The 23,061-nt window shown below is 42.2% G+C and overlaps 2 protein-coding genes across 2 annotated transcripts; one reads left to right on the forward strand and one right to left on the reverse strand.

Annotated features, from left to right (window-relative positions):
* Positions 1–2,907: 2,907 nt before the first annotated feature.
* PNN (pinin, desmosome associated protein) lies at positions 2,908–13,234 on the reverse strand. The gene is made up of 9 exons (XM_056851661.1): positions 13,049–13,234; positions 12,036–12,107; positions 9,622–9,690; positions 8,621–8,693; positions 8,437–8,531; positions 7,734–7,809; positions 5,866–6,021; positions 5,453–5,591; positions 2,908–4,365 (listed from the first exon to the last, which is right to left on the reverse strand). The coding sequence occupies exons 1-9, from the start codon at positions 13,159–13,161 to the stop codon at positions 3,095–3,097; spliced, it is 2,064 nt and encodes a 687-aa protein (XP_056707639.1). The 5' UTR covers positions 13,162–13,234; the 3' UTR covers positions 2,908–3,094.
* Positions 13,235–15,922: 2,688 nt separating this feature from the next.
* TRAPPC6B (trafficking protein particle complex subunit 6B) lies at positions 15,923–22,883 on the forward strand. The gene is made up of 6 exons (XM_056851663.1): positions 15,923–16,065; positions 17,272–17,339; positions 19,204–19,321; positions 20,555–20,638; positions 21,344–21,437; positions 22,760–22,883. Exons 1-6 carry the CDS (start codon positions 15,970–15,972, stop codon positions 22,789–22,791), a joined length of 492 nt encoding a protein of 163 aa, XP_056707641.1. The 5' UTR covers positions 15,923–15,969; the 3' UTR covers positions 22,792–22,883.
* The last annotated feature ends 178 nt before the right edge of the window (positions 22,884–23,061 follow it).

Genomic DNA, 23,061 nt, shown 5'->3' on the forward strand with positions numbered 1-23,061 from the left:
AGGCAAGCGATGGGCAGAGGTGGTTTGCCATTGCCTTCCTCAGCAAAGCAACCCGTCTTCCCTGGCTGGCTCCCCTCCAGTTGTGGCCAACTCTGCTTAGCTTACAAGCTCTGACAAGATCAAGCTAGTCATGGATATTCAGGCTGCTATAAATAAATAAAAACTGACCATTTTATTTCTTTTTTCTTGTAATAGTTTCAATTTGTTCTTCTTGAATTTCATTTTTTCCCCATTGGAGGCTGTGTACTCCTCCCCTCATTAGTACAACTACTGTGCCTGAAAATGACAGCAACCTAGGCTTCCGCACAATAGTGGGAAATCATGGCCCTGTTACAGAAGCAGCATTGGAGCAGTATCTGCATGACCTTCCTCTTCACCATCTTCCATCTACCATTCCATCCTTTGCACTGAACCCATCCTTTTTCTCAGCAGCAAAAAAGATAACCAAAGGGTTGAAAGGAAGGCATCCTCCCTGGATTGACCATAGGCTCTACCCACAATCACCCTGCAGCTTCCCGTTTGAGCACAGTTACAGGATTCTCCTTTGATCGACATCAAAGGAAATGCCTTTGTCATATGGAAGCTTACAAAATCAGGGGCATACAGCTCTTTTGGGGAAGAAACCAATATGGAAACTCTGCTAGATAACAACCACCCCCAAAGTTGGAGTCTAATGTGGCAAAAAGTATAGTTACAAACTACACAGGAAACTAGTCCTTTGAGCTTTATATATAAATGTACAAAAGCATTACCATAAATTTAACCCTTCATGCATACTCCTACCTTACCAGACCCTTCTTCCATACTGTCCAGTATACCAAATTGAGATCCTCTTCCAAAGCCTTGCTCTCTGTGCCCCTGCCTTCAGATGAGGCCCCTTCTTACTGGTATATTTAAATCTTCCCTTTATTCACAGTGCAGACCAAAATCAAAACAGACTGCAGCTGGTGCAGAATTCAGCTTGAGCATCCTTTGGCACAGCTCAGGCCTCATAGGGTGGTTGCTTGAATCACACCACCGTCAGTTCTTGGTGTGAAGCAGTCTCAACCATGCTGCTGCCACCACGCCCACAAGTTAGATCCACACCAGTTGCACAAGGAACCACCCCATACAAACCGCTTGACAGCCAGTGTGCTGTACTGGTTAGGATCAGACTAGGACCTGGGAGACCCAGGTTTGAGTCTCTACTCTGCCGTGGATACTTGCTGGGTGACAGTGCACCAATCACACATTTAGCATACCATCCATCACATGGTTTTTGGAAAGGAGTTGGTTTTTATATGCTGACTTTCTCTGCCACAAGACTCAAACCAGTTTACAATCACCTTTCCTTCCCCTTCCCACAACAGACACCATGTGAGTTAGGTGGGGCTGAGAGTGTGTGACTAGTCCAAGGTCACCCAGCTGGCTTCATGTGTAGGAGTGGGGAAAATCCTGTTCACCAGATTAGCCTCCACTGCTCATGTGTAGGAGTGGGGAAATCAAACCCATGTTCTCCAGATCAGAGTCCACCGCTCCGAACCATCGCTCTTAACCACTATACCATGGAGGACGATGTAAGCTGCTTTGGGACCCTAATGGGGGGGAAAGTGGGGCATAAATGAAGGTGGGGATGACCAGACATAGCTTGTTCAGAGGTGGCACTTCCCCTGCCCTACCCCTTGAAGTTCACCTGGCACTTAGTTTTCTCTTGTTTAGGAACCAGGCCAAGACTTTGAGCCACTTTGAGCAGATTTTCTGCAGAAGCAGTGCAGAAATTTTCAAATAAAAGATAGGGACCAGTGGAAAGAGGTGAGGATTTCTATCCCCTTCCCTTGAAGACTGCTTACTTTGACACCCATTCTAGTCTCAGGGGCCGAAAAACACCCAAAGCATTTTTTCAGGAAGTATAGTTTGCAGCAGGCTGGCAAATTTGATCCTATGAGAACCTGAATCCACTAAACAGGATTCAAACCAATGCTTTTAAAATACTCCTGAAAAAGCCAGTTGCCTGTAAAACCTGGCAATAGTAAAGAGCTTAAGAAAAAGCACAATACAGCAAGTAATCAAATGTACAGTGCAGTAGTATAAGAAAGCCACCTTTATTTGGACTTTTACAGAACAGGCCAATGAATACACTCCAGTTTTATAAAAAAATTTAAAAACAGTCACCCTTTTACATCACCTCCATCAACATGCCCAAATATTTACAGGAATTCCAAGAATGAGCCCAATTTCCCATTCAACAATTACTCTTAACACGAACAGACATCTTAGTCTCAGATGAATTTCATTGTGCAATGCACATTTTTATTGGCATTTGAAACTTAAACCTATGGTTAATGATAACCCAGTTTAGATGTGACTTATAATCTTCTTCCAACAATAAAGCATAACAGAAATGCAAGTTCTTAAAAAATATTCTAAGCATTAATCTAGTACTGGGGGACGAGTGGGCATATGCACAGCAGTTCCTAAGATTCTACCTGTCTAGGTCAACTCCAACTACTGATGTACTACATTGCTCCTACACATGGATACTAAGCTCATCATGGAACCATTACTAAAACCTAGAATTTGTATAATGAAAGTAAAACCTAGATTATGCACAGGTGTGCACTCCTTTACAGGACTTGGAAATTTACCTTGTCAGCAATTAGAGCTGAAGAGTCAATGCTAGGCAGAATTGTAAAAAACTGCATGAAGTATCCAAATAAAAGGAAAAAGATTTTTATGAAGCAGCAACAGGCTGTCTCAAACTCTGTAAAATGCATTTATTGCTACAAAAAAAGGACTTATGGTACAGAAGTAAATAACACCAATTTAACAGATCTACTTATTAAAATATACAGACTTGTAATTAAAGGATATTTTTTAAAAAGATGAAGGGGTTGTTAGATTTTTATTTCTTTATGTCTGGGTTTTCACATAATTTGATAAGTAACCTTTTGCAAAACCATGTAAAAGCAAAGAGTTTTCCGGTAGAGTTCTGCATTTCTCAGAGATTTTATACAGCATGCAATTAAGGCAGCCTTTTCTTCCTCACATGGGATCCTTTCACTCATCAAGTAATCTTCTGCTGCAAAGATTAGGCTAAGGAGCCTGGACTCTTCTGTCAACGCCTTTTGTCTTTCCTGTCTGATTTACGGTCTCTTTCACTCCGTGAAGTTCTTTTGCCTGACCGACTACTTTCTGAAATAGATCTCTTCCTGTCGGACCTCGAGATTTTATCCTTTGATCCTTTTGCATCTCTGCTGCTACCTTTCGAAGACTTGTGACTTCTGTCTACTCCTGAATTATCCCTTCGCTTCCGATCCAAGCTCCTCCTCCGCTTTCTATCCCTATTATGCCCCCGCCCTCTGCTTCGACTCCTGCTCTCGCTGCTACTAGAACTACTGCTACTTTCTCGACTGCTACTACCACTAGTGCTACTGCTGCTGCTGGAGCTGCTCCGACTACTACTGGTGCCACTGCTAGAACTGCTGCCGCTACTACTACTCGTAGAGCTAGTACTACTGGTGCTACTGCTGGTGCTCCGACTTCGACTCTTGCTAGTCTTGTTCTTTGCTCTGCCTCTGCTCCTGCTCCTAATCTTGTGCTTGACTTCAGCACTTCCTACCTGCACCTGGTCTGCCTGACTCTCAGGCAGCTTCTCAGGCGCCGCAGTTCCTTCTTTGACTACCTGAGGATCTTGATCTTGAGTGGATTCAAATAATGGTGGAGGCTGTGGCCAAAGCACAGACTCTGGCTGAAGCTGGGCCTCAGCCTCCTCTACTGGAGTGAATTCAGGTTCCTTTTCTTCCGTCTCCTCCGGTTCAGCATCAGCTTCTGGCTTGCTGGCTTCCTCTTTCTCCAAGGAAATAACAGGACACTCCTGGACTGGTGGAGCGTTACACTCCATTTCTGGTTCGATCTCTTTGCTATTCTCATTTTCTACTGGTTCTGCATTATCTGCCTCAGCTTCCACCACATCCTGCTCACCATCTACTGGTAGACTGTTTTCACCTTCCTCTTTCAACACAACATTATCATGCTGATTGTCCTGCTGCCTGTTCTCTTTAACCTCGGCTCCCTCTTCTACTTGAACCTGCACTTCCTCTTTCTGATCCTCCTCCTCCTGTTCTATCTCCCCATCCCTATGACTAACACCTACCTCCTTTTCCTCCCCTACCTCTTCCATTTCTACATCATTGCTCTGATTACCTGTCTCCATCTCTTCCACCTGCTGAACCACCTTACCCTCTTCCTGCTCCTTGTTCTGGTCTTCCTTCTTTTCTTCCTTCTTCACCTCCTGATGTTCTTTTTCCTTCACAGATTGCCGCCTGGGCCTGGCTTCCATTTTGTTAATTTGCTCTGCAAATTCAATGCGCCTATGTTCAAACAGTGCTGAAAAAAATAAGAGAGCACATAGTAAGCTTAATATGGCGGGTCTGTCTAGTTTACTCAGGTCTATTATGTGAGCAGGCTCTAATTTGTGGAAAAACTATTGCTTCTACCATCTGAATGATTCTCTGCCAAACAGTTTACCAAGAAGAACAGGAAAACATGTTAGAAAGAGACACCCAAAATGAATGAAACCACATCTTTATAACACTGCAGGAAGTGTCATTAAGAACTCTGTAATGAGCAATAGCTCAACAGAATTAGAAAAGAAACATCTGGGGCCACAACATCCTACATCAATCATCCTTTCTATGTATGATGCTACACATACATTATTATATGCAAAGCACATGCCTGTTCCCCCTCCCACATATAGTCAATGTACTGCTGCAAATAAGCATAAGTTGTTGTTATCATTTATTTCAATTTATATCCCGCCCTCATCCCTGGCTAGGCAGGGCTCAGGGCACCTCACATCAACCAACACATACAATAACGTTATAGGCTAAAGGGCCTAACTACATGTTACTACTACTTGGGATATCCCCTGGGTTGGACCACAGCAGTATTTTAGGAGCTCTGTGCTTCCCAGGTGTGAGAGCCCCCAGATTTGGATCTGGACCATAGAATACATAGATGAGGCTTTGATCTCCCCGCTGTGATATTTTCCTGACCTGAAATGGCCCTGAAGGTTATTTGATCTTGAGTGGATTCAAATAATGGTGGAGGCTGTGGCTGTGTACTGACACATTATGTTTCCACAACAGGACAAATAGTGCCCATATCCCTGGGCAATTTCAGATTGGGGCAATAGTACAATGGCGAAGTCTCAGCTCCCCCCCACCCCCATGGTCCTGATCCGAACTGGTCCTCACATACCTAGGAAGCACGGAATTTCAGAATACACCTCTCCATATGACCTGGGGACATCCCTTAGTTATGCTCTTAGTTGCTGGCAGTAAAATATATTTATTTGATGCATGCAGATAAGACCACTCCTACATAGTTCAACACACTACTGCCTTGCCAGCACCACTTTAAAGTTTTATTAGTGAAAGAGTTAAAAGCTTGCAGAAGGACACAAACATACCGTTTAACTTTTTCTGCGAGTCATCAAACTGCTTCTGTGTAGCAGAACACATTTTGCCAGGGATGTAGAACAGGTGAGGCTTTGTCTTTGTTCGTATGTATTTAATTATCTTGGCATTATGTTCATTCCATTCCTCTTGCTGGTAAAGAAAAAAGCATATTAGTTACTTCAGTATCAGCCAAAATACACAGCAAGCTTGGAAGGACTGTGGCTCTGAGTATCTGCTTTGTGTGGAGAACATCTGATACCAGCATCTCCAGTTAAAAAAGCATCTCATGTGTCAGAACACTCTCTCTGCCTGGGACCCTCGAAGGCTTAACTTAGCTAGCACAGGCAATATGGAGCAAGTTAGATCGGAGGTTTAACTTTGTAGAAGGCAGCTTGGTAAATTCACATGCTGCATTCAAACTCACCAACTGAGCAAGTTCAACTTTTTGTTCCAAAAGCCGCAGCTCTGTTTGTTTAGCACGTCTTTCTTCAAAAAGTTCTCGTCTCTCATTTTCAACTTGCTTTCTCTCTTCTTCGGCTTGCACTTCAAGTTTCTGTTCAATTTCTTGTCGCCTTTTTTGCTGCAGAAAAGAAAAGTTTTATGTACTCAGCAACATCCAATTTTGATAGGATTATCATACAACGAAAACTCAATTTTAGTTTGTTAAAGTTTGATTTTGATCCTGTGAACCTGGATTAAAATCTTCAGATACCTCATATCTAAAACTGCAATCCTAAACAGACTGAGTTCAGAGATCCACAAATATCTTTGCTTAGCAGTTATTGGGATGGATCCAACCATCCTCCAAGCATACATCCTCCAACCCAAGGGTCCTTCCTCAACCTAAGTGGCTCTTCCATTGGAGGAAAAGCCACTTAAATTGGAGGAATCCTTTCAGATTTTGCCCGAGTAGTAGAATAGGGGAAGGATCAACCCCACTGTTGCTAGTAGGCAGGGAGGCTTGGCTTTGTTGCTTCTTGTTCTAAGAACATGAGAAAAGCCACGCTGGATCAGATCAAGGCCCATTAAGTCCAGCAGTCTGTTCACACAGTGGCCAACCAGGTGCCTCTAGGAAGTCCACAAACAAGATGACTGCACAACCATCCTGCCTGCATTCCACAGCACCTAATATAATAGGCATGCTCCTCTGATACTGGAGAGAATAGGTATGCCTCATGACTAGTATTCATTTTGACTAATAGCCATGAATAGCCTTCTCCTCCATGAACATGTCCACTCCCCTCAAAGCCTTCCAAGTAGGAAGCCATCACGACATTCTGGGGCAGGGAGTTCCACAATTTAATTATGCATTGTGTGAAGAAATACTTCCTTTTATCTGTTTTGAATCTCTCACCCTCCAGCTCCAGTAGATGACCCCGCATTCTGGTACTGAGGGAGAAAAGCTTCTCCCTGTCCACTCTCTCCATACCATGCATCGTTTTAGAGACCTCTATCATATCTCCCCTTAACTGCCTTCTTTCTAAACAGCCCTAAGCGGTTCAACCTCTCCTCATAGGGCAGTTGCTCTAGCTCCTTGATCATTTTGGTTGCTCTTTTCTGCACCTTCTCTGCAATATCCATTTTTAGGTGTGGGGACCAGAACTGTACACAGTATTCCAAGTGTGGTCTTGCCTTAGATTTGCACAAGGGCAGTATGATAGCAGCAGCTTTATTCTCTATTCCTTGACTCATTATGGCCAGCATGGAATTTGCCTTTTTCACAGCAGCCACACACTGGGTTGACATCTTCATCCCTTCTCCAAAGGGAGAGTACACATAGTCCCAGCAAGGTAGTTTTATAGAGGAATAAATATCAAGTACTGTGTTGCTTTTCCAGTTTTAAAAGTTTTCAAAGCAACTTACAAAATTACCCTGCTGATCGCCAGAATTAGCCACCAAATGTAATGTTTTTATCCTGTTCTTTCTTGAAGCTCAGCAGAACACACGAATCAACCCTCCTCTAATTTTTCCTCTCAACAATTCTCTAAGATTGGTTAGGCTGAGTATGAACAGTGCAAAGTAACCCAGTGAGGTCCATGTACAAAGTGAGACTACAAACCTATGTCTCATCAAGTTCTTACGAGCTACACATTTATAATCTCTTCCCATTTTCCTTTCCACATGAAAATGTCTTGGCTGAAAAGACATCAATACATCAGCCTGAAAAGACATCAATACATTAAACCACCAGAAACAAGACTCTTTCCACAAGTAGGATATGAATTTCATTGTACGGAAGCATTACTAAATTCTTCCTTCTAGTTCAAATTACTAGGGACTGAAAATTAGTACCCTCTCAGTAGCAACTGTAGATTCTTGTTTGAACTTCTGAAGAGTACCCATCAACAGGCCAAATATACGCCGATTCCTGAGAATACAGAAAAGAGAAAAATATGATTACTCCAGACACTGACACAGTATCACAACATGATTTTTAAAGCTCTCCTAAGCAGCTAACAATACAGGTATTATAAAACGAAGTAACAGAGCATGTGATTTAAAAACACAGCCAAATTTCAAAAGCAATGAAAGATATGATAAAATGGGGGACAGTGTTCTAAAGATCTCATGGAAAAATTTGCAAGAAGGCACAATACAATAAGTCCCACTGACATCACAACTAGAGATGCTTAGGTTCATGGAACACAAGAGGAAGACTTCCAGAAACAGCTGTTAAATTCTGTATCAAAACTAGGTTAACATCTCTTGCTAGTCCTTGTTTTGACTCACATAAATAACGTTAATTCCACTCGCTACTGGCACTTGCAAGTTATTAGCCTTTCTATCAAAAAGCCGCACAATTGAACAAATGCACCTATGCACTTTTAAGAACAGGCTAGGATATAATGAAGCATCTCACATGTATAACTCATGCAATGAAGAAGCTAGGTGAAAAGTTACCATGCCTTCAGTATCTACTCCCACCATCCCACAGCTTTACTACTTCTTGGGATTTGAAAAAACCTCATGTCCCATTAAATGCAAATCTCAATACCTTTGTTTCCCCTTTTCATCCATAGTTTGATCTTGAATAAGGTCTCGGCGTGTTCGCTCTTTGGAGGTAGCAACAACAGAAGACTGCAACGCTGGCTGCAAGGACCAGACAAAACCATGTTAAATTAGAACTTTTACTAATTTCCTCCCTCCTTTCCCCACACGAACATTCAGCTATACTTTACTTTTTTAACATCGTCATCCTCTGCGTCGCTTTCATGGCGTGATTCTCGTCTTGTCCGACGCTCCCCAGCCAGCCTAAATTAAGAACATGTCAAACGGTAGAACCATAGCAATAATTTAAATGGGATTTGAAAATAATGTCAACAAAACCAGTAGTTCAGCGGCACCTTAAAGATTACAGTATTTGTTCCAGTATGAGCTAGAATAATGTTAGTCTTTAAGGTGTCCCTGGACTTCTGTTTTGTTACAATAGACTAACACAGCTATACCCTAAAAAAATCTATTTTGATCCTACCTTATTAGCAAGTTGCTTACTGGGATTTAACATATTCAGTGTGGCTGACCAGATGAACCAAACTGCACTATTTCTTCTAATGACTACTGCTTCCTGCAAGTATAAATTTTGCAACTTTTGGGGATCAGCTTTTCAGGCAGCATAGAGGGCTGCAGTAGAAAGGAAGGCCACAGGAAGTCTGGGTTTCAGCAATCAGAAAAGAAATGCTTCTCTATTTCTGCATTAGTCATACATGGAAAGATTTTCAAAACACTTCACATATTACTGATTTCTGCAAAGAAATTTGGCAAAGTGCAACGCAGCCCAAAGATTGAGGAAAGAGTTGCCTACTGAATTTGTTGTCTTATTGCGATAAAATGAAAATTACCATTACAAACCACTGATCTTCATCTGCCTTTGGAAGAAGTTGAAGGACCAAGACTCCTACACAATACATCCAAGGATATTTCACCAGGAAATGCATGGGGAGAGACTGTTTCAACAAACAGAGCTGCTCCCCGCAAGGAATGGATTAGTCTCGTGATGGCAAGTAGCTTACCGTAGTTGCTTGCTAACTTGGTTTTAAATGTATGCAGCTTATGATAGTTTGCTGTTGATGGGTGTGGGTTTTTTTTAGACACTGTAAGCTTCTGTGAGTCCATAATGAGCAAAGAAAAGTAGGTTAAAAGCACCTACACACAAGTTTCAAGTACACTCTTTTTTACCCACCTATTGGTCGCCCCTTCCAAATCCCTCTGTTTGGCTGGAGGTCCTCCTCCGCTATCCGAGAATCCACGCCTGAAATGAAGCAGAATACCTAAGTGTTGATGAGACCAGTGTAACAAGAGTGAAGGGCTTTCAGCATCTAAGACTCCACAACACCTTTTACAGAGATGAATACATTGCATCACAGGCAATGAGGTTCAGAACAGGTGCTCAGTTTGCATCATTTAATGGGAGAAGCTACTATCCCATGAGAAGCGTTTGCAGCAAAGAGCTGCACGTGCAGCCTCTATGACACTGTGATGCTTCAGGCAACAAAGTACTATCTTACAACAAAGAGATGTGCCTGTCTTCCAGACTGAAGTCAGCAGTCTCTTATCAAACCACTGGGGGAGCAGCAACCATAAAAACTGGTAGGTTGGATTTTCAGCCAATGAATAGTCATCTGAAAAGCAGACTTAGAACATCTACTTGCCTTGTCAGCAACCAGTGTCTTCACATGTTTCTAGTATATTCATGTATAAGCCAATTTTCACAGCAATCTCATATACTAAAATGATTTTAACACTGTGCACCATATTCATTTCATTTTTGAAGCATATACCCCATATCAAAGTCTTCAGGACAGCTACACAAAGCCTAAAAAAATCTAGAAATCCTCATAAGATTAATGTGTATATTTATTTTAATTGTTCCTTGTTTCAATGGTTACACAAACACCAAAAGCAATAGATGTGGCTCTTCTGAACAAGAATATAATTTGGTACTGAGGTATCTGACAGCACAGTACCTCCAGGGAAATATGTAGGCTGAAAAGTCAGACGTTATTGCCTAATCTTCCATTTTCAGCCTTTTACTTCATAAGGTTACTACAATATTAAATGAGGGCTGCTATGTAAACTAGCATAACAGAAATACTATTTAAACAACAAATAGTATTAGAAAGAGAAGTCATATGGTTACTAACTTGACAGCTTATTGTTTAAACTGCCTTCCAAAAGACACCTTTAAAACACTACATTTACTCATATTTAACTTTAAATCACAGAACTCTAAACAGGTCAGCGTTCTCCAGGGCTGCAGGTATTGCCGTGCAAGCAGAGGCTAACACACACCCTATGCAAATCAACCAGGGTTCTCCTCCAAATGCCCCATAACTTATCCCACATCATTATTAAACTGTATCAGTACAGAGAACCTTCATCTCTTCAGTCTTATGATTGCTGCTTACTCCCAAGTAAATAAATAATTATTAAAAAATAAATGATTTTTAAAAAATTAAAAATTGAATTTGTTATAAAACGCTTTTTGACGAAAAATCTATCTAAAGATAAGTTCTCTATTTAAGATACATTGTAGTCCAAAGGTTAAGGATTAGTATTTATTTATGTAGCATGAGGCTGTAGATTCATGCAACGTTTAAATTTTTGGGTAAATGAATTCCATTAATCCATTCACAATGTCATGCTCTTTTAGAGGTTTCTGTAAGATTATTTTGGGTAGTTTTTCCTATCTAGAATATGGTTTTGTAGTTCTCAAAACTGAGAATTTGTGTCTGCAAAGATAACATGCCTCTTATTCACAGAAAAAATATTATAAAATAAACATACAGAGTAGAGAAAAAGACTTTAATCCCATTGCTCCGTTGCAAATCCATGTACACAGAATCGACCACTAAAGTGCTAAATTTCAAGTGGAATTAATCTGGAATGGAATAGATCTGCACAAGGAGGTGTGAGGAGGGCGGGGCAAGCAGTAAAACTGAAAGTGAAACCTTTTGAGCAGAATTCTCCACAAGTCAGGATTTTGGTGTATATAGCCTGGGTTTATCACTTTTTTCACTGGAGGAGAAACCTATAATGGCAGCAGGCCATAAAAGAGACCCAGTTTGGGAATATTTTAATGAAGTTCCTCTACAGTGGGTATGGCAGGAATATGTGCAAAACGCAAATACTGCAACGAACGAAAGCAAGGCTTGGTAGCCCGAATGAAACAACATCATGAGAATTGCTGTTTATGTGGAAAACTGACTAGTGATTTAAATCAATTTGATTTAAATTAAATCCACCCTATAAACAAGCATAGGATCTAGCTGCACAGATTTTAAGACTTTGCACACAACCTCATGGCAGCAGTAATGGGGAGCTGAAGAAGCAACCAACAATACAAGGCAATGCAAAGTTACTCCAACCTAATGATTTCAGTGGTCTTAAATAACCCTGCGCAGGACTAAACTGTAAAACAGAATCAGGCCTATCAAAATATTAGAACATTTAATTCCCCTGAAATTGTGACTCAAACACATACTGATTTGTCCACGTGGCATTAGTAACTCAAACAGAAAGCAATGAGTGACACAGCAGAAGAACTGCCCAGAGTTCCACACAAAATCAGTACCACGTATTGGGACAAATTCTTACCTCAGCAATATATTTCCACGACCCCTACCTCCACCAGGGCCTGTGAGGGTCAGTAATCTACCTTGAGCAGGCCTGGAAAATACGAAAAGCCGTAACCATTACAAAGGGAGAACAAGACATCAGTGCACATCTGCAGAACATTTCGGGTGACCTCACATTTGGAGCCGCTGCACATCCCAAGTCCCCTGGGCAGCATTAACAGATTAAGCAGTAGGCTTCCCTAAGACAGGATCCTCCCCATCTCTAGCAGCTCAACAGACTATGTATGGAGCACATGTTTATCTCGCCCACCATCCAAGTGTAGTATACATTCTCCCTTTTACTTTCACAACTAGGGGTGCCTGGCAAGGGATGGGGGGCACAGGGTTGCCAAATCCAGGTTGGGAAACTCCTGGAGACTTGGGGATGGAACCTCAGTAGGGTACAATGCCACAGAGTCCACCCTCCAAAGCATCCATTTTCTCCAAGGGAAGTGATCTCTGTAGTCTGGAGATGAGATATAATTCTAGTGGGGACCTCCAGGCCCCTCCTGGAGGCTGGCATCCCTATTCACAACAGCCCTGCGAGGTAATTCTGGTGGAAACCAGTCACTGGTTCAAGGCTGCCCAGCGAGGCGCCATACAAATTGAGAACTGGAACCCGGGTTTTCAAGATCATAGGAGAACATCCTAACCACTAATACCATGCTGTCTACACCCACCCCCACCACTACTTTCCTTTCCCTCTGGGCCTCATTCTCACAAAGGAACTTGGGGGCTTTTCCTAATACCCCTCCCATTTTTACTCTCCGAAGAGCCTCTGCTGGCCATTTCTGTGCCCCAAACAGTCCACACCACGCCTTAAGAACGCATGTGAAAGCCCCACCCCCGCTTTACTTACGGGTTGCAATAAAAGCCCAAGTAAGCTCATGCCCTTTAGCTGCAAACTTGTCGGTTAATGAGCCTGTTTCCACTCGGCTCCGGCGCCCCCCGCCCCGCCCGGCCTCAAAAGGCTCACCCTCCCTTCAGCCTCACCGCACGTCGTTGGGGTCTCGCCCCGTGAGCTTGCGGATGTTCTCATCGACGTGCTTGAGACTCTCTTTCGCCTTCTCAAGCTGCTCCTGCAGAGCACGCACAGCTACCGCCATCCCTGCCGCCGCAACCACCACCGTGCGGCCTACACAGCAGAAAGCAAGGCCGGAGGAACCGTGCGAGGGAGGGATGGGGGAGTCGGCCCACCCACACGTAACGTGTCTCGTCCAACCACTCCACCAATCGCCATTCATACTCTGGAGCGACAGCTGGCTTACCCAATAGCTGCTAGAATGCCCAGCGAGAGACCGCCTTGTGCATTTAAGTGGCACCGAGATAATCCAATCATCGTCTTCTATCTGAGCCAATCACCCATTCCTATGTTTCGGAGTAAAATAGCTTCCAGCCACTCAACACTCTCCGCCTTTGCTGATCTAGCCAATCACCAAATGTCAGAGCGGACTGATGTCTAATCAGCCAACCAAGTGGTAAATGAGGCCTTAGAATTAACCAATCAAGTAGAGGAGATGAATTTTTTTTCCACAGTGGATGACCTGATCTGTTCGTTTTCGCGCGCTTTCGGGTCATGAACTGCCTTGAAGTATGAGAGGCGGGTCTAGGCTCAATACCATTAGCGAGTTGTTCTAGGTAGTTTTTAATAGAAAGTGGCGTTTGTTTTTTGATTTGGTTTTGCGCCGGCAGCCTCTATTATGCTCTAAAAACTTTCAGGTTGCACTTACTTGGAAATAGAAATAATTTAACTTGTGGACCTTATTTCTGAATTAGGAAAAATGTAGGTTAGGTTAATGCTATGTATATGCGTTATTTTTTTTTTTTAGTAAGAACCTCTGAATTACATAGTTTATTTCTAAGTAAATAAACTTGGAATCACATGGCAGCTTATTTAAAACAGTATGAGTGAGATGAGTTATAAATATTAATAATTACAGAGGGCTAGTCAAGTTTCAGCAAAAATAAACAGGAATCTCCTAAAAAAGGTAAAGGTCCCCTGTGCAAGCACCAGGTCATTCCTGACCCATGGGGTGATGTCACACCCCAACGTTTCCAAGGCAGACTTTGCTTGCGGGGTGGTTTGCCAGTGCCTTCCCCAGTCATCTTCCCTTTACCCCCAGCAAGCTGGGTACTCATTTGACCGACCTCGGAAGGATGGAAGGCTGAGTCAACCTTGAGCCGGCTACCTGAAACCAACTTCTGTCGGGATTGAACTCAGGTCGTGAGCAGAGCTTTTGACTGCAGTACTGCAGCTTAACACTCTGCGCCACGGGGCTCCTAGCACATTACAAACCAACATATTACAAATTTGCCTCTGAAGATGTGGGCAAATAATGCAAAATACAGTTTTATCAGCTTTTAGGCCTCATTGCCAGACATGCCACATTATTTATTTGGGTAGAAGGAAGGCATACTTTGGCAAAGTCCACATACAATAGTAACCTGTCGGTCAAGACTATATGCTGTTTGTTGCAACTGATCAACAAGGTCATTTCTGTGGTAATTGTAAAATTTCATAGACACTTTCCATCCACACAGTACTCAAGGTATGATAAAAACAACAGGTAAAACTGGACCAAGAAAATACCAGATTATATTGATGGGGAAGCCCACTGGGGATAGAGCTTCAGAAGAGAGAACTGAACAGGTGAATAGGAATCCAGTGCAATACAGCGATGATCTTTTTAGCACTCCAGCTAAGAGATGAGCAATGACATTCTGTACTAGTTGAATCTTTGGAACTGTTTGCAGGGCAATCCTACATAAAGCACATTGTAGTAATCCAAATATGAGTTTACCAATGCATGGGAATTTGAGGCAAGTTCACAATCTAAGAACTGGTTGCAATATTTACAATATTTCACACCACTTTTTCAAGTGACTGAAACAATTGTTCAGGTGCTTGTTTATAATATTTCAATGGTGCCTGCCTTTCCAAAAACTAAAAGGGCATTATGAAGAGGTTTATTTTCTAAATTGTGAAAGCATAGCTAATTTGGCAAGCACGAGTGTACCAGTTATACTTAGGATGTAATTTGCAGCTAATTAAGATCTCTTGGGTTCTTGGCAGTGAATTCCTGTGTACTAATGCAAACACTTATAGGGTCACCATAAATCAACTGTGACTTGATGGCACTTTGCACACACAACAGTGTCCTACTAACAGTATAACGTGTGTACCTGTTATACTTAGGATGTGATATGCAACTAGTTAATATCTCTTGGTGGCGTTTTTGGCAATGAAATACTGTGTGCTAACCGTACAAACCAACGCAGAGTTAGATGCTTTTAATGCTCTCTCAGCCTGATTTATGCCACGGGGTGGTTGCGAGATTATTTATAACGAAGTTTACGAACATTTCTGTATGCTGAGAACCTTGGGAAAAGGACGGGATAAAAATTATATAAAATGGCAGGTACTCATGTTTTCCCCCTGCTTTTATGACTATGCAATAAGAACACATAGAATGTATATAGATCTTTCCGAACATATACAAAGCGCTTCCCGAACATGAGGCCATTCATACCAATGCACGCACCATCTCGCGATATCAGTCCTGCAAAGCGATGGTATTGGAAGCGAGGCTGCAGATCTCCTGCATATGTGAATAGGATGAAGGTGCAAAAGATCGAGCTGCACAAGAGAGAACTCCTAAATTGGCATCCCGAATCCACCCATAAGACTGGACCCTACGCCCATCTCTCCAGAGCCTTCTCAGTAGCCGGGCAGCCTTCCAGCGCTCAAAGAGCAGCGCCCTATTAGTCCCGGGCGGGGACGTGCAGAAACCCCGCCCCGGGAGCCGGCGGCGGTTCCGCCTGGGGCTTTGCGGAGGGCCCGGTTGGCCTTGCCGGGGTGTGCGCGTGAGAGAGAGAAGCCCTCGGGGCCCCTCTCCAACCGGGAAGGGCCCGCCATGAACAAGTCGGAGATGGCGGACGAAGCGCTCTTCCTGTTGTTGCACAACGAGATGGTTTCCGGGCTGTACCGCGCCGCGGAACAAGGGGACGGGGTGAGCGAAGAGCCGAGACCCGCCGCTCTGCGAGGGGGGGGGGGGAGGCTGTAGCGACTCGAGGCAGGCCTGGGCCTGACCTGCAGTCTGGTGGGACCGTAAAGAGCCCCCTCCCCCCCCCGCGGTCGGTTGGGCTCGGGAGCTTCTGCCCCAAAGAACTTGCCCGTCCTTAGGGCGCCACAGGGCTCCTGTTAGTTTTGCCGGTTGGCCCTCGGGACTGGTGGCGGGCGGAGACCACCTTTATTGGACTAAAGTGTCCCCCCCCTTCAGAATCCACCAACGTCTATAGGGCGCAACTGATCTTTCTCAAGCTTCCTCCATCCCCCCCCCCCCCGTAGAAACCGAGGTTTTGTGGCTGCCCCGTTTTTCTGGCTTTGCTGCATGGACAGGTTGGCTAGACCTCCGGTTTAGTGTCCAGGCTGCCTTACCGGCAAATGAGTAGGGGTGACACAGGAGTCCTTTCCCCCCTTCTCCTCCTAACTGGGGGCTGAGTTTGTGTGTCTGGCCCAAAGGTCACCTAGCAAGCTTCCATGGCAGAAGGGGGATTCGAACCTGGTTCTCCCAGATCCTACTCTGATGCTCTGACTACACTACACCCCTCAGGCCCTAACTTGCAAAAGTGATGTGGCGAGCGACTATCAATGCAATCCTAAACAGATAATTCACGGTGGGTAGCCGTGTTAGTCTGTCTGCAGTAGTAGAAAAGGGCAAGGGTCCAGTAGCACCTTAAAGTCTAACAGAAATATTTTCTGGTAGGGTATGAGCTTTCGTGAGCCACAGTTCTGAAGAAGTGAGCTGTGGCTCACGAAAGCTCATACCCTACCAGAAAATATTTTTGTTAGTCTTTAAGGTGCTACTGGACTCTTGCCCTTTTATCCTAAACAGAGTTTCATCCTATTACCTTCAGTGGACTTAGAAGGGTGTTACTTGGATTAATGAAGTGAGTAAAGACACTTTTCTTAGGATTGCTCTGGAAGAGTAGGGAGACCTGGGTTCAAATGCCCATTGAATCCTGCAGGTCACTGAGTGCTATTGTGCCAGTCACTCTCACAATCTGACCTCAGCTTGTTTTGCAGATAAACATGTATGCTGCCCTCAACTCCTTGGAAGAAGGGCGGGATTGAAATATGATAAATAGTTAAAAGATGAGTGAAAGACTAGATTTTATGTAGATTTGCTACAGGATTGCAATTCTTGTACTTTCAGGAAAATGGACGATGCATCACAAAACTGGAGAACATGGGATTTAGAGTGGGACAGGGGTTAATAGAAAGGTGAGTAGAACCTTCTTTTGATACATAATTTATCTTTAAATATTCCACTTGGTTCTGTATGTCTTTTTTAGGAGTGGCATGAGGAGAGCTTTTGAAAGATGCTGTACACTTTATTTATTTATAAGATTTTTATCCCTCCCCGACCAAGATCAGGCTCAAATCCAGCATAATAACAATCATAGTTCAGATTCAATTTAACACAGTAACACCATAATACTTAATAATTAATCGTTAAAATTTGAATAACAGCCGCAATTTATGTATTGCCAACATCCAGAAGCGCCATTCAAATTATTAATAAACCTCTCAGACAGGAGAAAAGGGCAGGTGTACAGTAGGTACAAGGGTAGAACAGGGTGTACAGGGGTAGAAGTATACACTTCCAGCAGCCTGGTGTGTGTTATTATGAAATAGGACTCGCTTGAAACTGAAAAATATATTGGCCTTCAGCTGGTGGGTTACAAAACAGGTCCAATGTTGCAGTTGGGGGGCAATTGTGGATCCTGTGTTTGAAGAAGTTGTGGCTTTCCTCTGTGGCTTTCATTGTGACCATCCTCCGGTTTTGCCATTCAGATTGCTTTTCTCTTTAGGAATGGTTCATACATTCTGTTCTGATTATTTTGAACAACGTTGCAGTGTTTCTGAAGTTCAAAATGTATGATTTGATTTGCTACTGAACTCCACATAAAGTTGTGTTCATATTTAAACTTCATATTTAAATTATTTGTTTGGAATGTTCTACAAAATGTTTGGAGGTTCCAGGCCAAGCACCCTTTTACGATGGAGGCAGTGGTTTCCAAAAGGATTCTTCCTGGGCTCTTCAGAAGTACCGCCTACTCCCGTGAAATGAATGAAAGCTAGGATTGGCTCATTGCTTTGGGGAAGAAGCAAGTGTGCACCAGGAAACACATCAGCAGGCACCATGATGGGGATCACTGTTGTAAGACAACAATAAAAAAGAAAACAACTTAAAATAATTGGTTCTTGTAGGTTATCCGGGCTGTGTAACCGTGGTCTTGGAATTTTCTTTCCTGACGTTTCGCCAGCAGCTGTGGCAGGCATCTTCAGAGTAGTAACACTGAAGGACAGTGTCTCTCAGTGTCAAGTGTGTAGGAAGAGACTCTTCCTACACACTTGACACTGAGAGACACTGTCCTTCAGTGTTACTACTCTGAAGATGCCTGCCACAGCTGCTGGCGAAACGTCAGGAAAGAAAATTCCAAGACCACGGTTACACAGCCCGGATAACCTACAAGAACCAATGAACTCTGACCATGAAAGCCTTCGACAATAACTTAAAATAATAATAGTGGAACTTTGATTTGGAAAAAAGAAGTGTGCATACTTAATGGAATCACAACTGTTATTACATTGTGTATGGGTAAAAGACATAATGAAAGTAGCTGTAGTAACTATAGGGTTGTAATTTTCAAGTCCCTAACATTTTCATAGGTGAGTGTTTAACTCTCCCACTGAAGTTAGTGTGGTATAGGTGTTGAATGCTCTCTGGATTGCTCCCTTGCTTTTTACGAAAGCCCTGTGAATTTCTTCTACACACAGGACTGGATCCAGCAAATGGGATGGAAGAGAGGGACTCAGCTTTCACCAGTTTCTTCCCTTCCGCACCAGACCTCCCATTCCATGGCCACGGTGTACCTAGAGTGGGCGGGGGGGATGTTACGTGTCCCTCAGCAGCATTTCATGGGGTGGTGACAAATTTGTGACATGCTGATGGAAACTGCTTCCATCAGTGGAAATGTTCTTTGGTTCAAAGGTTAATTTTGTCACCAAAAAACATTATTGCTTTTGACAACTTACTTCACGATAATTAACCAAATGTCTACTCTGAATTGGTTTCTCTTAGGTTTACCAAAGATACTGCCAGATTTAAGGATGAATTAGATATAATGAAGTTTATTTGCAAAGATTTTTGGACTACTGTTTTCAAAAAGCAAATTGATAACCTCAGGACCAACCATCAGGTATTAATATTGTAAGAATATGGAATATGTAGAGCAACTGACATGTTGCATATCTGTACTAAGTCTGAAAAGGAGAAAGCTTGATTACATATACCAGACTGAGCTGAAATTATAGATTTAGAGCAGAGATATGCTTTCAGCAAAATCATGTTATACAGTTCTTGCTGTATTAGACCACTTCTGTAGGTGGGGAAAAGCTTTCTCATCAAAATAGTAAAACACATAGAACACAGGCATGTTATCTAAAGATTGTTCTTCACATTCTAATTTTCTAGTTTTCTCGTCTTGCCCGGTAAGAACTGAATCCCATGGTTTTTTTGATCATATAGTTGGATTCTTTCTTCAGAGCAATGTGTATGTAGCTTCATAATAGTCATCTGAGTGTTTTCAAAGAAAATAGGCATTATATTGCAAGAATAGTATTTGTATCCCAGTTGTTAGACTTACAACATTGGAAAGCAAAGCAAGCATATAAAATACAACAATAGACTGAGGATCTTACAAGTCAAGGAAGATTTACATGCAGTGAAAAATACAGTTCTGAATCAAACTGGCAACAATTTATAGAGGATTGTTTAGAATAACTGCAGGGTAAATATGAAACAAAGGGGGTTACCGCACTTGTATTCCCAGCGATGTATTAAGAGTTTGAAAATGTTATAAAAAATACTGTTCGCACTTTGTTTGGCCCCTTTAGCTGTGAATACTTCTTCCAACCATTTATAAGCCGTGGTATCCAAAAATCCTTTTAAAGCGATGTTTTTTACAACATTTTCAAACTCTTAATACATCGCTGGGAATACAAAGTGCGGTAACCCCCAAAGATAAAGTGACAATCATTGATGGGTTAAAGTCTCTTCACTTAACCCACATAAATGTTAAATGCATTATATCCACTACCTGGCCCTCAAAGAAAAGGATTTAAAATGGTAGTAGTTGTGCAATCCTTTGCCTGAACTGCATCGAAGCTTTAAAAGTAGTAATATAATGAAGTTAAAATTTTTGAGGAAGGTCTATCTTGAGTGGGGGTGTGCGAGTGTGAATTAATAGGCACAAATGTAATTTGACAGGGGCATGGATGTACACACATCTGTTTGTGTATGTTCCATTCCTCCAACCAACTACGGATGTGTTCCTTATGCATATGATTTCTGGCTGGATTGGGATGTTGGTGTATTATTCTTCTGTGGGTAGTCTTCTGTCTACAATGGAGATGGTTATTCATTTATGCAGGGCATCTATGTACTTCAGGACAACAAATTCCGTCTCCTGACTCAAATGTCTGCTGGTAAACAGTATTTGGAACATGCACCTAAGGTAGGTATTGCTTCATAGCCTATGGAAGTAAGTAATAGTAGATGCAAACTTCTTCATTGAATTGAAGCTCTATGAAGATGTTTTCTATGCATTGCGAGGGAGGGATCGTTATCACACTGGCAGGCCCTGACCCTTCTGCACACTCATTGTCCATGTGCTGGACACAACACCTGCACTGACTTTCATGCATTTGGGACTACAGATCTGTATAGATGTGGAAGAGGCTGCCATTAGAATGATTCTCCCTTCATGTAAAGAACAATGATGAATGCCTGCAGAAGGTTTTTCTCAAAATGGGAAAGGGCAGAAGTGGTCTTGTTAATTTTTTTTAAGCTAGTTAACTTTGAATAGAAAAAATTGTTGTTCAGAATGATTTTTGTATCTCCATGTATACTATGTGGAAATAGATTATTGCAAATTAGATAAATATTGGAAGGGAAGTATATTTTATATAGCTTCTCCTGTTCAATATACACTGGTAGTCTGGTTCATATCTTTGAATATGTGCTGCTATTAATAAGAGAGATCTGCTCATTGGCCTTCTGACTGCGCTTCCTATGTGTGTGACAAGGTTGTCATGTGATTCAGTCTACACTTTTGGGGCTGGCATCTGTATGCATAACAGACACAATCTGTTCTGACCCCAGTAAGCAAAAATGTACTCCTATTTAGCCATTCTTTCTTTATGTATTTATTACATTTCAGTATTTGGCATTTACTTGTGGATTGATCAGAGGTGCTTTATCAAATTTGGGAATAAAGAGTATCGTGACAGCAGAAGTTTCAGCAATGCCTGCATGTAAGTGCACTTTGTGTCTGAGGGAAAAAAAACTTCTATATAGCTGTGCCTTAATTTGAAGAAATTGTTGCTCAGTGCATTCTTTAAAACTAGTGAGACCAATTATTATCAGCCGCTGTAAAACTGTTGCTCTTAAAAGTGTGTTATAAGGAATCTGACAAAAGCAATCAAGGCTGGGTTAAGACATACTGAGGCCCTGATCTTTGTCAAGAAGCCGTCCTCTCCCAGGTAATTTGCTTGTATCCAAAGGCCCCTCATAATTGAAGGCCCTAAACTGTAGCTTCAGTGTTTTGTGCATAAATCCAGCTCTAAAAGGGATGAATTCCAGAGTGGTAGTTATGTTGTTGTTTTTTGTAGACTTCCAATTCAGCTCTACAAGCTTAAAAGGACCAGGCTTTGCCCTAGGTACCCAGATATTTTTAAAACGCAGTATGCAGATGTCATTGTGGATTGTTTTGTCTGTCCTCTATATGTTGAGCCAAGTTCAATGTGGCTGTAGCTTTTGGACTGCGGCAGGGGCTGCTAAGGTTTCTTTGCCCTCTTTCGCAGATCAGTTAGTCTTTCTGCATTGCATATTATCAAATACTTTGTTTTCCATGGTAATACCCAGAAACCATGAAGCCTCTGTTTTGATTGGCATAAGGCAATGAACTTGTACTAATAAAGCCAATTTTGTGACCTTATGAAAGGAATGTAGCATTTAAACGTGCATTTCTGATTGTTACATTTAAAACTTAATTTAGATATATTTATACCCTGGTTTAGCAGCCCAATAGCCTAGAGTAGCCTGACCTTGTCAGAGCTTGGAAGCTAAGCAGAGTCAGCTACAGTTAGTAACTCAGATGGGAAACTTCCAGAGTCTAGGGTTGCTATGCCAAGAAAGGCCATGGCAGACCACTTCTCATCTCGTCTTGAAAACCTCATGGTTCTGGGGTCCCTATGAGTTGGTTGCAACTTGACTGCACACTGTTATAATTATACACTGTTTTTGTCCCTGTGGGGACCCACAGTAGCTTATAACATTTCCCCCTAGTCCATTTTCTCTTCACAATTCTGTACGGTAGTTTGAGAGACCTGAAAAGAGTTATACCCAGTTATATGCCCATTGACTTCAGTAGACCTAGAAGGATATAGCTTTGCTTAGGTTTGTACTACAAGTCTTGCAGAAGATGTAGCCAACTGAGATTTGTTTAAATATGGCTGGATGTATTGTACAAGAGAACAGTACAGACTCAGGTAACTGCATTTTTTTGAACTAGATGAATAGTTGCTTCAGGTAAGCAAGGTAGATACTTTATAAATTCCTTTTTTTTCTTTTGCAGGTAAATTTCAGGTGATGATACAGAAGATTTAGAAAATGTGTTGAAGAAAACACCTGCCCTGTAATATCTTTAAATTGTATATTTATTTATAATTGCAGGTTAATGCAGATGCTGTGTCTATGTGAAACATCTGTTTTGCCAAACAACATGCTAGTTGTCAGATGATTGCTAGTTATCAGATGACTATTTATTTTGTAGATTTTTAGTAATGTCCCATTTCTACTTGTTTTTGGAACATGTTTTTTACAACTGTGTAAAGATAGTGGGATACTGGATTAAATACAAAGTTTGAATTTCTCATT

This window comes from Euleptes europaea, chromosome 6 (genome assembly GCF_029931775.1).
Source record: "Euleptes europaea isolate rEulEur1 chromosome 6, rEulEur1.hap1, whole genome shotgun sequence".
In the NCBI taxonomy this organism is placed as follows: Eukaryota; Metazoa; Chordata; class Lepidosauria; order Squamata; family Sphaerodactylidae; genus Euleptes; species Euleptes europaea.

Bases quoted from the DNA above. Each gene is read 5' to 3' on its own strand.
- TRAPPC6B (XM_056851663.1), top strand. From the start codon at position 15,970: ATGAACAAGTCGGAGATGGCGGACGAAGCGCTCTTCCTGTTGTTGCAC. The intron at 20,639-21,343 runs GTAGGTATTGCT...ATTACATTTCAG, and splicing joins ATTTGGAACATGCACCTAAG to TATTTGGCATTTACTTGTGG. The intron at 21,438-22,759 runs GTAAGTGCACTT...TTTCTTTTGCAG, and splicing joins AGTTTCAGCAATGCCTGCAT to GTAAATTTCAGGTGATGATA.
- PNN (XM_056851661.1), bottom strand. From the start codon at position 13,161: ATGGCGGTAGCTGTGCGTGCTCTGCAGGAGCAGCTTGAGAAGGCGAAA. The intron at 12,108-13,048 runs GTGAGGCTGAAG...CGTATTTTCCAG, and splicing joins CGAGACCCCAACGACGTGCG to GCCTGCTCAAGGTAGATTAC. The intron at 5,592-5,865 runs GTGAGTTTGAAT...TTTCTTTACCAG, and splicing joins AAGTTGAACTTGCTCAGTTG to CAAGAGGAATGGAATGAACA.